This window comes from Cyclopterus lumpus, chromosome 15, assembly GCF_009769545.1.
Source record: "Cyclopterus lumpus isolate fCycLum1 chromosome 15, fCycLum1.pri, whole genome shotgun sequence".
Taxonomy (NCBI): domain Eukaryota; kingdom Metazoa; phylum Chordata; class Actinopteri; order Perciformes; family Cyclopteridae; genus Cyclopterus; species Cyclopterus lumpus.
This window is the reverse complement of record NC_046980.1, coordinates 2,174,989-2,187,488: the sequence shown is the minus strand read 5'-3', so window position 1 is coordinate 2,187,488 and position 12,500 is coordinate 2,174,989. Positions and strand designations below refer to the sequence as shown.

Sequence of the window (12,500 nt, the reverse complement as noted above, 5' to 3'; positions counted from 1 at the left end):
GGACCTGGAGATCATCGTCAACCCCAAGGTGAGCGCCCCAATTACAGGTGTTTGTTCAGAGGCAGATCAGCTGTTCAACCCTCTCGTGACTCTAAAGGAACATTGAAAACAACCATATAAAACAGGACGACCGAACCGGGATTAATAGTAGAGAGAATGCAGCTTTAATAACCAGCCGTCCGTCACACAGCTCTCGCCCACAGGCCGACGCCTCCGAATACATATTTGTGTGTGTACGTGTGTGTTGGCATAAGAGAGATAAAAGTATTACAAACTCAAACGCCACTTCAGCCTCTCCCTATTTCTGACTGAGCTTTGTGTTTGTCCAGCTCGAGTTCATATTTAAACACTTTTTTTTAATTAAGCAAAACGTTTTTTTTTGTTGTTTTTTTTTAAATTAAAAGAAATCCACACGTTTTTTCTCTCGTGGATTCGCGTGATTTGTTGCCGCATCATTTGAAGGCCGCATGTTGACCCTCCAAAGCAAACCAACTGGACGTGATGCGACCTGATGTTGTTTTTGTCCGCGCTCCCTCGAAGGCAGCGCGCCTCGGGTCGTGCAAATCTGCAGCTCGGCGTAATAAGTCAGCACCCACACACACACACACACACACACACACACACTGTGACACAGCGAGTGTTACGTAACACATAAGTGTGTGCAGAGGGGCCGATCCTGTGGCTGTGGCCTCGAACACGTTGTCACTGTGCTCTCTCGAAGATAAAGACGTCCATAAAGTGGCGAATGTTACGCAACTCCTTCTGGTGGTTTTACCGGAGCGCCAGATCATTATACTACGTTTTATGTATTATTATTTATTCATTTATTTTAGTGGGTAAAGACAAGTAGTCGTTGTAAGAGTTACATTCTCTCTTCACTTTACTTTAATTCAACTTTTTTTATATTTAATTTCCCAGTGAATCACAAACGTGATCCAACTAGATCCAAGTTACCGTTTCCACCTAAACGTCTTCTCTCTCTCTCTCTCTCTCTCCCTCTCTCTCTCCATCAGACGCTCGACGGCGGGCAGAACGTGGTCCAGCTGGAGACGGCGGTCGGCGCCGCCATCAAGTGCTTCGACAACGCGCTGGGCATCAACGTGCCCCGCAGCCGCTTCCTGCCCGTGAAGACCACGTCGGACCTGCTGCTGGTGATGTCCAACCTGTACAGCCTGGACGCCGGCTCCCTCACCATGAGCCCCAAGAGGGAGTTCCCCAGCACGCCGCACGTCAAACTGGGCAGCTCCTTCACCAAGGTAACCATGCCGACGGTGGGGAAAGAACAACAACAACAACATTGGAGCAAGGCAACATGTAAAACAGCTGTGAGTTTAGTCGCTGTGGTATCTACATGGGGGTGAACGCCATTTAAATTGCTCGAATAAATAAGTTTATTTAGATGCATTGAATGGAAAAGATTATTATTATTATTATTATATTTTATTTTTTTAATTATTTCTTTCTACTTTTGCTGGCGGTCAAAAGTGATTTAAGAAAGAAATACAAAGTAAATGTGGATATAAATAAATACTAAAATAAAATAAATAAGTAAATTGTTAAACAAATTATGGTTAAGTTAACATTTTAAATACATCTTATTGATATTATAATAATAATAATACAGTGTATTCGTATAGTACCTTTCAAACAGGAAATGCAGCACACAGTTTTACAATAAAATAAAACATTAGATAAGAAAGTGTGTGTGTGTGTAATATAAATATTAAATAATTAATATAAAGCTTAACAAAACAATATTAAAAGCCGTTCTATTTGCTACTTTTCTGTTTTTACTTTTCTTTATTTTCGCCTGTTTCTCTCCAACTGACTTATCGTCCTCTCGGTGTAAATATGTAATCAATCTGTATCCTAACGAGTTTTTAAAATGTGATGTGACGCTCGTGGTGTGTTCAGGTTCAGGAGTACCTGACCCGCTTCGAGAGCATCCCCGACATGCTGGAGCTCGACCACCTCACGGTGTCGGGAGACGTCACGCTGGGGAAGAACGTGTCGCTCAAGGTGAGCGACATAAAAACACAACGATGAAAACGGTTGATTTGTTTTTGTTTACTCTTACATTCTGTGTTCCTTTGTGACTACAAAAAAGACGTTATTCGCTTCCGGTTCTAATTAAACGCCCTCCTTCCTCCTCACAGGGCACCGTCATCATCATCGCCAACCACGGAGACCGGATCGACATTCCAGCCGGATCCATGCTGGAGAACAAAATCGTATCGGGGAACCTGCGCATCATGGACCACTGACTCCTTTACACACACACACACACACACACACACACACACACACACACACACACACACACACAATCGTTAATAGTGTTAATCATGAGCCACTTATAGCCGTCACAGTAAATAATGACCTAGAATGAAGAAACTAAAACATTTATATTTAATTTTGTATTCTTTTCTGACTAATCTTCTTCGCTGAAACGTATATTTCACCTTTTTACCTTTTTTTAATTAATAATCTGTGCGCTCACCGCTGAAGCTTCGCGGGAGAGTTTTAACCGTTTATTTCAAGCACTGATAGGGTCCACAATTCAGCTGTGTAAATATAATATATATATATATATATATATATATATATATACCTGGATTAAAATGTCGTTCTCTGTTGACAGAAAATATAATAGTTGGACGGTAAAATGACTCCTTAATTTGTTTTATACGCCAGAAATATTCATTATTCAAATTAACACACAAAACGCACATTTATTTTTGTTGTTTTCGTTCTTTCATTTACGTAATCTTGGTTGTGACTTCTTGTTCTGTAATGTTGAATGCCAGGTGTGGTTTAGTCTCATCGCAGTGCTCACTCGCACCTTTCCACATACACATAATCTCTTGATCCCTTCATATAAATATTTTAAATGGAGCAGCTTTGACTTGGTGCTGGTAGATAAACGGGTTTCTGTCATCGAGGCGAAACTAGCTCTGCCTGTTCGGCGCCCGTGAGTTTATCCAGACTGTCATGAATTATATGTAACAGCCGACGTGTTAAAGGCCTTTATTTGTACAGCCGTGTGACGTAGATGATATTTTTGTGTCCTGTTTACTCACGTTATGACCTTAATGTCCTATGAAACATCCACGTCTCCTCTGTCTTCTGCAGCGTTGGCACACACACACACACACACACACGGACACAGACACACACGCACACATTTAAGTGTGAGAATACTTGAGATGGGTCCGACTGACCGGAAGCCTGAAAGCAATAAGTGTTGATCCAGTTCTGCCTCCTCTGAGCTGAATAAAGTGCAATATGAAATAATGAGCATGCGTCATCTGTTGTGTCTCTGAACCCACGACCACTTCCTACATCGACGACCACGAGTGTCGTATCGGATATCTGTACACGCATAACTCTGTAAAACAGCAAGTTATCGGGTTTATTTTACACCTGTTTTTATGTAATTATAGTGCTTTGAATTTTAAGTTATATTATTTAATAACTGAACGATGGAATGTATGTAAGAAGTGGACGTAGTCGCCATCTTTGATTTTGGTCGTGCCCATCTCTGTAAATATTTGTCCACCGCCATCTTTGATTTTGGTCGTCGCCATCTTTGTTTTTGGTCGTGCCCATCTCTGTGGATATTTGATATTGTGCCTTAACGAGGATGCACCCTTAACTTGGAGTAGCACCTATCGTCTTTTCCCATTCCACGCATTCTTTTTCAACGTCAACGTCTGGCGCCTAAATTACCCACAATGCATTGTGACCACCGACAGTTTTATGCTAGTAAATGCTAAAGCGTCCTGGAGCTTCTAGCCTGCAGAGGTTTGTTATAATCATCAAGAATTTGTTTCATTTTAAAACGTGTAGTCATCTTCTTCTTCTTTAACCAATGTAGATTAATAATAATAATATATCCTGTATTGATCCCACTTTAAAGCATGGTGGAATTAGCTAGCTAGCGCCCCCAAAAAACCCACAAGTTGCCTTCTGTGTTTAAATGACACGGAATTACACAATGAGAATGATGAAGTGAAATAAATAAATACAATAATTACATATTAAATGTCTCTTTTCACCGGACAGTAGTGTCAAGTCACATGTTTTGTCTTTAAAAAAAATAAAATGCTTTTGTGTTTTCTCAACATATTAAAACACTTCAGGAATGAATCTGTCGAATGCATTTTTTGGTAAATAAGATCAAATGTGACCTCAACTCAAAGGTTAAATTAAATAAGTTACATTTGAACAACTTGATTATCTATTTCAAACTATTCAATAAAAATAAAGAATATTTCCATTTCATGCTCCCAGAGAAATATTGTACTTTTAACTTATCTACATTTATTTAAGACAATTCTTATGACTTTTTATAACTTTGCAAATAAATCATCAGTTTATAAAATATGAATCAGATTAAACCACCAAGAAAGTATATAAAGTAGGTAAAATTAGCTCTTTTCTGACAAACAAGAACATTAAAGTACACTAACATATTCATTTATCAATAATATTGATCCAATAATATTATAATGACGCTTACAGTTACATTAAGAGTTCTTTTGATACTATTTTGTACTTTTGCTGAAGTTTTGAATGCAGGAGACTGGAACTGTGATTATAAATATTATATATTTATACAACTTTATCTCCCAGTGGAATCACAACCAAGCACACTGTGAAATGTGTCACTTTTACACTTTATTGTTTAAAGTCGTTACAAAAAAAGTGTTCGCTGGAAACATTCTTTGCTTTTTGCCTTTTCAAGCACGAGGAGACTCCGAACAGGAGAAGACGAAGGAGAAGAAGGAGGAGAAGAAGGAGGAGAAGAAGGAGGAGAAGAAGACGAAGAAGAGACACAGAGTGAAGCCCTTTAATCACACTGAACCCTCAGAGACTCGACGCCTCGGGGGCCATGAAACAAAAAACTGGGTGAAGGAAATCCAGAATAGACGTTGGAATATGAGGTAATCTCAGAAGACCTTAGCTGTGTGTGTGTGTGTGTGTGTGTGTGTGTGTGTCTGTGTGTGTGTGTGTGTGTGTGTGTGTGTGTGTGTGTGTGACACAGGTCATTGTTTTCTCCCTGAGGTGAGTCAGTGTGTTGCAGTCCGAGACACTCGGGTGAGGAATTAATCTGTGTTTATAGACCACACACACACACACACACACACAGTGTCTACAGTGCGACTGTGTGTTTGTTGGTTGAGTTATTTAAGTAATAATTAATAATAATAATAATAATAATATAATTAACTGTAGTTTTCAGTCGTTCTCTCTCGTCAAATCAAAGCTCTTTGACGAACTGCTCTCACATACAGAACAATTAATAATTTAACCTCAGTATCAACTTTTCAACAAGGAACACTTCAGCTCGTTAAGACGCCGCTAACGGCCCTCTCGTTTGGTCTTAATGTGACACTGCAGAGCACACACACACACACACACACACACACACACAGAGAGAGAGAGAACTGTGCATCTTGAAACCGTGCATGTGTTGTTGTGTTTTAAACCTGAGTCAAACAGCTACGGTTACCTGTGTTCAGGTGGGCGGGGCTTCCTGCACTGAAACACCTCAGGTGAGAGAAGAAGAAGAAGAAGAAGAAGAAGAAGAAGAAGAAGAAGAAGAAGAAGAAGAAGAAGAAGAAGAAGAAGAAGAAGAAGAAGAAGAAGAAGAAAGGAAATTCACCTTTCTCTGAAATCAGGTGCACGAAATCAGCGTTCTTTTTCAAAATAAAACACCCGTCTGCGTAACCCGTCTGTAATACTTTTCATTTGAAAAGCATAAATAACTTGTCAGTGCTGGGATTAACACCGATTCCCTCGTGCTGCACCTGTGCAGGTGAGACACCTGAACGCCACAGGACAACAAACAGTAAGCAGCACGCCGTTGTCATTTTCTTCTTATTCTTTTGTACAATTAGTTTACGTGTGCAAGTTCCGTTCCACTTTTAATAGAATGCAAATTGGCCAGGTTTGCTTAGTGTGCGCGCGCGCGCGCGTGTGTACGTGTTGCTACATCAATGCGGTATCGTTGCCAACACGTGATCGGAAGAGATTCACTCGCCAACAGAAATCACTCAGTCGGACTTTAAAGGGAGGAGCAGTCTGAGTGTTACGCAGACGCCAAGAAGACTCAGTTTCCCACAATGCTTTGGGAGGTTTCCCATTGCAAATGTATTGCTTTGAATGTGATAAAGGGGAGAGGGGGGGTTAACACACACAGTGAGAGCACGCTGGAGGACAAGGGGGGGGGGGGGGGGGGGGGGGGGGGGTATATATAAATACGACAAACAGATCTGAGGGCCGAATGAGGAGAAGGACGAAAACCCTCAGAAGACATTTAAAAAAAAACTTTAAATCTGCTCGACGATAAACTGTATTTTAAAAATGAACACGCTGAATAGAATCGACGGATAAAAGGGTGAAACCGGAGGTTCACGGGGCCATAAATAAACTTTGTTTAAATTAGCTCTTGAGAGATGTACACAGACGTATATTGCAACAATAAACATGAATAAAAACCTGCGCGTTACGCGTGTTTAGTAATTTAGAAAAATACGAGTTTTTGCTGAAAGTTCTTTTCCGAGAAAACAAACAAAAAGTGTTGTTTGTTTTTTACCCCGGAGGGATTCTGTTTGTTTTTTTGTGTGTCTCTGGTTTTCACGTGAAAATATAGAAATCTTTTCTTTTTTTTGTTTTGTTGTCATTCGTGAAAAAAAAAAATCAATACAAAGGTCACTTAAAAATGAGGGAGAGACAACATAAAAAAAGAGGCGAAAAAGTTTTATAGCAAAGAAAAACCCAAAGTCGGTGCCGCTTCCAGGTTCTTCGCGCAAAGCATGCTGGGGAAGCCGGCGCTCAGTCGAGGGGCCCCTGGAAGATGAGCCGGACGAAGCCCTGCTCTCCGCTCAGCTGCTGCGCGCAGAACGGGCACGCGGCGTGGAAGGTGTGCGTGCCGTGCGGCAGCGGGATCTGGCTCCAGAAGCCCGCAGTCTTCTCCGAGCACACGTGGCCGCACGGGCTGAAGGCGTGCGTGGGCGGCGCGGCGTCCACGTAGAAGGCCGCCTCGCAGCCCAGCCACAGCGGCACGTAGGGCCCCTTGGCGCGGCACATGGGGCACTCGCGCTGCCGGCCCTCGCGGCCCTCCCGCTCCTCGCGCTGGTGGCCCCAGTTGTGGAAGCCGTGCACGTGGCCGCACTGGAGGTAGACCCACGGCTGCTTCTCGTCCGGCGTGTCCTTGCGACGCATGGAGGGGAAGGCCAGCGTGTTGAAGCCCACGGGGCACTGCGGCCGCGCCGCGTTGATCTCCTGCCGCAGCGCCTCCAGGTGTTTGAGGGTGGGGGTGCGCGACAGGCCCTCGGCGGTGCGCCACAGCAAGGTGGCGCCGCAGAGGTCGATGAGGGAGCCGTCCACCAGCTCCTGGCTCTCCGCCTCCACCTGGAGCACAGACGAGGGGTATAACATATCGAGATAAATGTATATATAAATTAATAAATATATATATATATATATATATATACATTCAGCTCCTGGCTCTCCGCCTCCACCTGGAGCACAGACGAGGGGTATAACATATCGAGATAAATGTATATATAAATTAATATATGTATGTAAATAAATGTGTGTGTGTGTATATATATATGTATATGTATATATATATATATATATATATATATATAAAAATATGTATATATAAATATTCATATATATATATATATAAATACATTTATATATAAATAGATATTTATATATATATCTGCAGTGTATATATATATATATATATATATACACACACACACACACACATTCATGAATAGAATTAAATACACAAAACACAGCAGGTGTCAGATCACTAAATACGATGAGGTCATTAATCCAGGCGTAGTGTTTGCGTGAATTTGTGTCGGCGGGCTCAGTTTTCTTTGATTTGATGAAGAATATTTTTTCTATTCTCGTTCCAGCAGGCGTGACCTTCGGTTGGAAAAAAGTTCGCAGGCGTTTGTATTAATTTACCCACGTGTGTATTTCTTACTCGTATCGTGGTGGTAATGTCTCATTGTTCTGTGTTAACTTGTAACGGCTCATCCTGACCTCACCAGTCCTGTTATGGTTTCATGGGCTGTCTTTCTGTTCTCACCCTTTTTCCTAGGCCCTGCAGACAAAAACATCTTCCAGGCATGCACCCATCCCGGGTTCTCTGCTCTGCAGATTGCTCTGGAGATTGCTCTGGAGATTGCTCTGCAGATTGCTCTGCAGATTGCTCTGGAGATTGCTCTGCAGATTGCTCTGGAGATTGCTCTGCAGATTGCTCTGCAGATTGAGCAGAGGAGGAGGGCGGCTGCGAGGGGGAGAAGAGGGAGATATGAACTAAACTGTATTAAACTTTTCCTGGTCAGACCTCTGAACCACATGTGGTGAAAGAGCTCGGTTCATTCAATTGAATTCTTCCAGGTATCTTTAATCAATGCTTAAAGACTCTGCATACAAATAAACCTCCCTTTACATGATTAAACATTAACTGCACACTGACCTTTGCTCCCTGAGCGGCTTCAGACCTGATTACAAATCATCTGGTTTACGATCACCAACGTTACAGCTTCAGTGACAGCTGTTGACATTTTCACCGGCTCGGCTAAACAAATAAACGTAATAATGCAAAACTCCAGCGCCACTTCTGTCCAAATATTACAGACCAGAGTGAATATGGAGCTTAAGGATGCAGGCAAATATCATTTTAGATGAACAGATCTGCTGATTATTATTAGGGTGAATCTTTTAGTTTATGAAAAGTCCAGAAAATAAAAAAAGCCTTTTTTAAAAAAGGATTCAGTTGTGATTATAATTTCTTTCAGGATGCTCAAACTTTTTACTTCTGTTGAACTGATTGCAGCCTCTCTCCCGATGCATGCTGGGAGAGAGCCCCCCCCCCCCCCCCCCCTCCCCCCCAAAGGAAGGACAATCAGTTCAGAGAGTGGGAGGATGCCACACTGTAGTACTCGTCTGTGAACAGCAGGGGGCGGCGTAACGCAGGCATTTCTCCCTCAGACAGCCCACAGATGACAAGAGGACATAATAATATAAAAATGTAGGGAACGACGTTTTGGACGAAGCATGCAGACCAAGGAGACGAGTTCAAGGACGGTGGGAAGGAGGCGCAGCTCCCAGGGTTCGTGGTGACGTCACTCAGATCAACGCTGAGGTCACATTTGTGCGGTTATTGTTCGGTTTATTGGTTTGTCTCTCTTGAGGTACACACGCTCACATCTGGCCACTCACAGCTTGCTGGCGAGGGGAACAGTTGTTGTCCCACCGGCTCAGACCTTCGCCAGCTGGTGAGTGGATTTAAAACCAGAAACCTTTTGGATCACATGACTTCCTGCAGCAGGCGATTTTATCACCAGTGAAAAACACTCTCGATGCCCGATGGGATAATTTATTACCTAATAATGCTCAGCCCTAATCTCACACGTCATTATAATGATTATAATTCAGCGCCTATGCTTCTGAATGGAGCTTGAACATTACAACGTTACATATCTCCATTCACCCGCCGCGCGTTAGCGGCTAATGCTAACTGGCGCTCTTCCCGCCATGTTGAGAGCCGCGAGGAGGCAACGTTCGTTATCGAAGAGAAACGTACCGTAAAAACTGTGTTATTTAACGCGAGCGTGCAAACGTCCACGCGGCCTCAAACTCCACGCGGTCGAAACTTAGTTTACACAAAAGCGAATAATTTATCAGCACGACGCCTCTCATTAAACACGGCGGGGAGCTCAGACTCTACGCTCGTTTATTACACTTCACAACAGGCTCGCTGAAAACCGCTGTGTGTGTGTGTGTGTGTGTGTGTGTGTATGTGTGTGTGTACTGCATTGTAAGGTATTCCTAATTAAGCCGGGTTCAACCTTGTGTCCGACTGCAGAAGGGCGAGCAGCTGCCCTGTTGGCAGAGCTCAGGGCAGCTGTGCACAAGCCGGAGCACTCGATCCGTCTTCTTCTTCTTCTTCTTCTTCTTCCTCACTGCTGCTCAAAAATGTCTCCTCGTGTTCGCGGAGTAAATAACAACATCAAGTGTTGAAATTATCTGCAGCACAACTTGCTTTCTCACAGTCGGCTGTTCTTCCCGATGATGGATGTTTATTTAATTTAATTTTTTATTAAAATAATCCAAGGCCAAGGCGAGATTACAAATAAGGGAACGGGCACACTGTTAAAACACACACACACACACACACACACACACACACACACACACGCTGAGGCGACTCTTTTCCTCCCTGCCCGTTCAATCAGAGAGTCCTTCAGCTGTTATCTCTCGTCTACGGAGCCCCGACACGCCGGATTAAAAGAAACCAAAGAGCTTCTGAGGAAAGTCAAACGGGCGTCGTCACGTTTGGTCTTCCGGTCTTTTCGACGTCGGTGTGTTTTTGTACGTAGGGAAAAAAACACCCCGAAATGCTCCCTTTTCGTCTGCGTTTGAAATACGGATTCAAATGAAGCCCTTTGATTGGCCGCCATCATGAAACAACAACAACAATATATAAATATAACTATCTCAAAGGGCGTTTGAGAGCTCAATTTTCATTTTCTAGTTTTTGAATGGTTCTCTACCCCTGTGTCCATCCAGCTCGACAACTAAACCCCATCATGTTCCCTCACCGTGCGTAATGAAAACTGCCGACTATCTAAATTGCCAATTGAGTGTGAAATAACGAGTGGTTTCTGGCGGATAATAACACACACACACACACACACACACACACTGACACACACACACGTACACACTCACACTGACACACACACACGTACACACACACTCGGCGAGGTAAAGGGCAGGTGGAGATAAGAGAGCGCTGGAGAGACTTAAAAAAAGAGACGCGTTAACGTCAGCGCTGCTGAGTATGCGGTCGCTCTGGTGTGTGTGTAGACGATGTGTGTAGAAGACGTGTTTAGAAGACGTGTGTAGACGATGTGTGTAGAAGACGTGTGAAGACGATGTGTGTAGAAGACGTGTGTAGACGATGTGTGTAGAAGACGTGTGAAGACGATGTGTGTAGAAGACGTGTGTAGAAGACGTGTTTAGAAGACGTGTGTAGAAGACGTGTGTAGACGACGTGTGTAGAAGACGTGTGTAGAAGACGTGTGTAGACGACGTGTGTAGACGACGCGTGTAGACAACGTGTGTAGAAGACGTGTGTAGACGACGTGTGTAGAAGACGTGTGTAGACGACGTGTGTAGACGACGTGTGTAGACGAAGTGTGTAGACGACGTGTGTAGAAGACGTGTGTAGAAGACGTGTGTAGACGACGTGTGTAGACGACGTGTGTAGAAGACGTGTGTAGAAGACGTGTGTAGACGACGTGTGTAGAAGACGTGTGTAGAAGACGTGTGTAGAAGACGTGTGTAGACGACGTGTGTAGAAGACGTGTGTAGAAGACGTGTGTAGACGACGTGTGTAGACGAAGTGTGTAGACGACGTGTGTAGACGACGTGTGTAGACGACATGTGTAGACGACGTGTTTAGAAGACGTGTGTAGAAGACGTGTGTAGACGACGTGTGTAGACGACGTGTGTAGACGACGTGTTTAGAAGACGTGTGTAGAAGACGTGTGTAGAAGACGTGTGTAGACGACGTGTGTAGAAGACGTGTGTAGACGACGTGTTTAGAAGACGTGTGTAGACGATGTGTGTAGATGGTGTGTAGAAGACGTGTGTAGACGACGTGTGTAGACGACGTGTGTAGACGACGTGTGTAGACGACGTGTGTAGACGACGTGTGTAGATGATGTGTGTAGACGACGTGTGTAGACGATGTGTGTAGATGGTGTGTAGAAGACGTGTGTAGACGACGTGTGTAGACGACGTGTGTAGACGACGTGTGTAGACGACGTGTGTAGACGACGTGTGTAGACGACGTGTGTAGATGATGTGTGTAGAAGACGTGTGTAGACGCCACGTGTAGACGACGCGTGTAGACGACGTGTGTAGACGACGTGTGTCGATGACGTGTGTAGAAGACGTGTGTAGACGCCGCGTGTAGACGACGCGTGTAGACGCCGCGTGTAGACGACGTGTGTAGAAGACGTGTGTAGAAGACGTGTGTAGATGATGTGTGTAGAAGACGCGTGTAGACGACGCGTGTAGACGACGCGTGGAGACGACGTGTGTAGACGACGTGTGTAGACGACGTGTGTAGAAGACGTGTGTAGACGACGTGTGTAGAAGACGTGTGTAGACGACGTGTGTAGACGACGTGTGTAGACGACGTGTGTAGACGACGCGTGTAGACGAAGTGTGTAGAAGACGCGTGTAGAAGACGCGTGTAGACGATGTGTGTAGACGAAGTGTGTAGAAGACGTGTGTAGACGACGTGTGTAGACGACGTGTGTAGAAGACGTGTGTAGACGACGCGTGTAGAAGACGTGTGTAGACGACGTGTGTAGAAGACGCGTGTAGACGATGTGTGTAGACGACGTGTGTAGAAGACGTGTGTAGACGACGTGTGTAGAAGACGCGTG

General features: G+C 44.0%; 2 protein-coding genes across 4 annotated transcripts in view; one reads left to right on the top strand and one right to left on the bottom strand.

Annotated features, from left to right (window-relative positions):
• ugp2b (UDP-glucose pyrophosphorylase 2b) overlaps positions 1–3,297 on the top strand; it is a 17,579-nt gene extending 14,282 nt beyond the window's left edge. For both annotated transcript variants that reach the window (XM_034551598.1, XM_034551597.1), the window contains exons 7-10: positions 1–28; positions 1,014–1,256; positions 1,915–2,019; positions 2,157–3,297. The exon at positions 1–28 is cut by the window's left edge and continues 170 nt beyond it. In XM_034551598.1, coding sequence (XP_034407489.1) covers positions 1–28; positions 1,014–1,256; positions 1,915–2,019; positions 2,157–2,264 — 484 coding nt within the window. In that variant the 3' untranslated portion in view covers positions 2,265–3,297. The remainder of the gene's footprint in view (positions 29–1,013; positions 1,257–1,914; positions 2,020–2,156) is intronic.
• Positions 3,298–6,254: 2,957 nt separating this feature from the next.
• The window catches only part of peli1b (pellino E3 ubiquitin protein ligase 1b), a 30,428-nt gene continuing 24,182 nt past the window's right edge, over positions 6,255–12,500 (bottom strand). Inside the window, exons 7-8 of one of the 2 annotated variants that reach the window (XM_034551600.1) lie at positions 8,120–8,320; positions 6,255–7,419 (exon numbers count right to left, since the gene is read on the bottom strand). In XM_034551600.1, coding sequence (XP_034407491.1) covers positions 6,841–7,419; positions 8,120–8,320 — 780 coding nt within the window. In that variant the 3' untranslated portion in view covers positions 6,255–6,840. The remainder of the gene's footprint in view (positions 7,420–8,119; positions 8,321–12,500) is intronic. The other variant, XM_034551601.1, reaches the window with a different exon arrangement.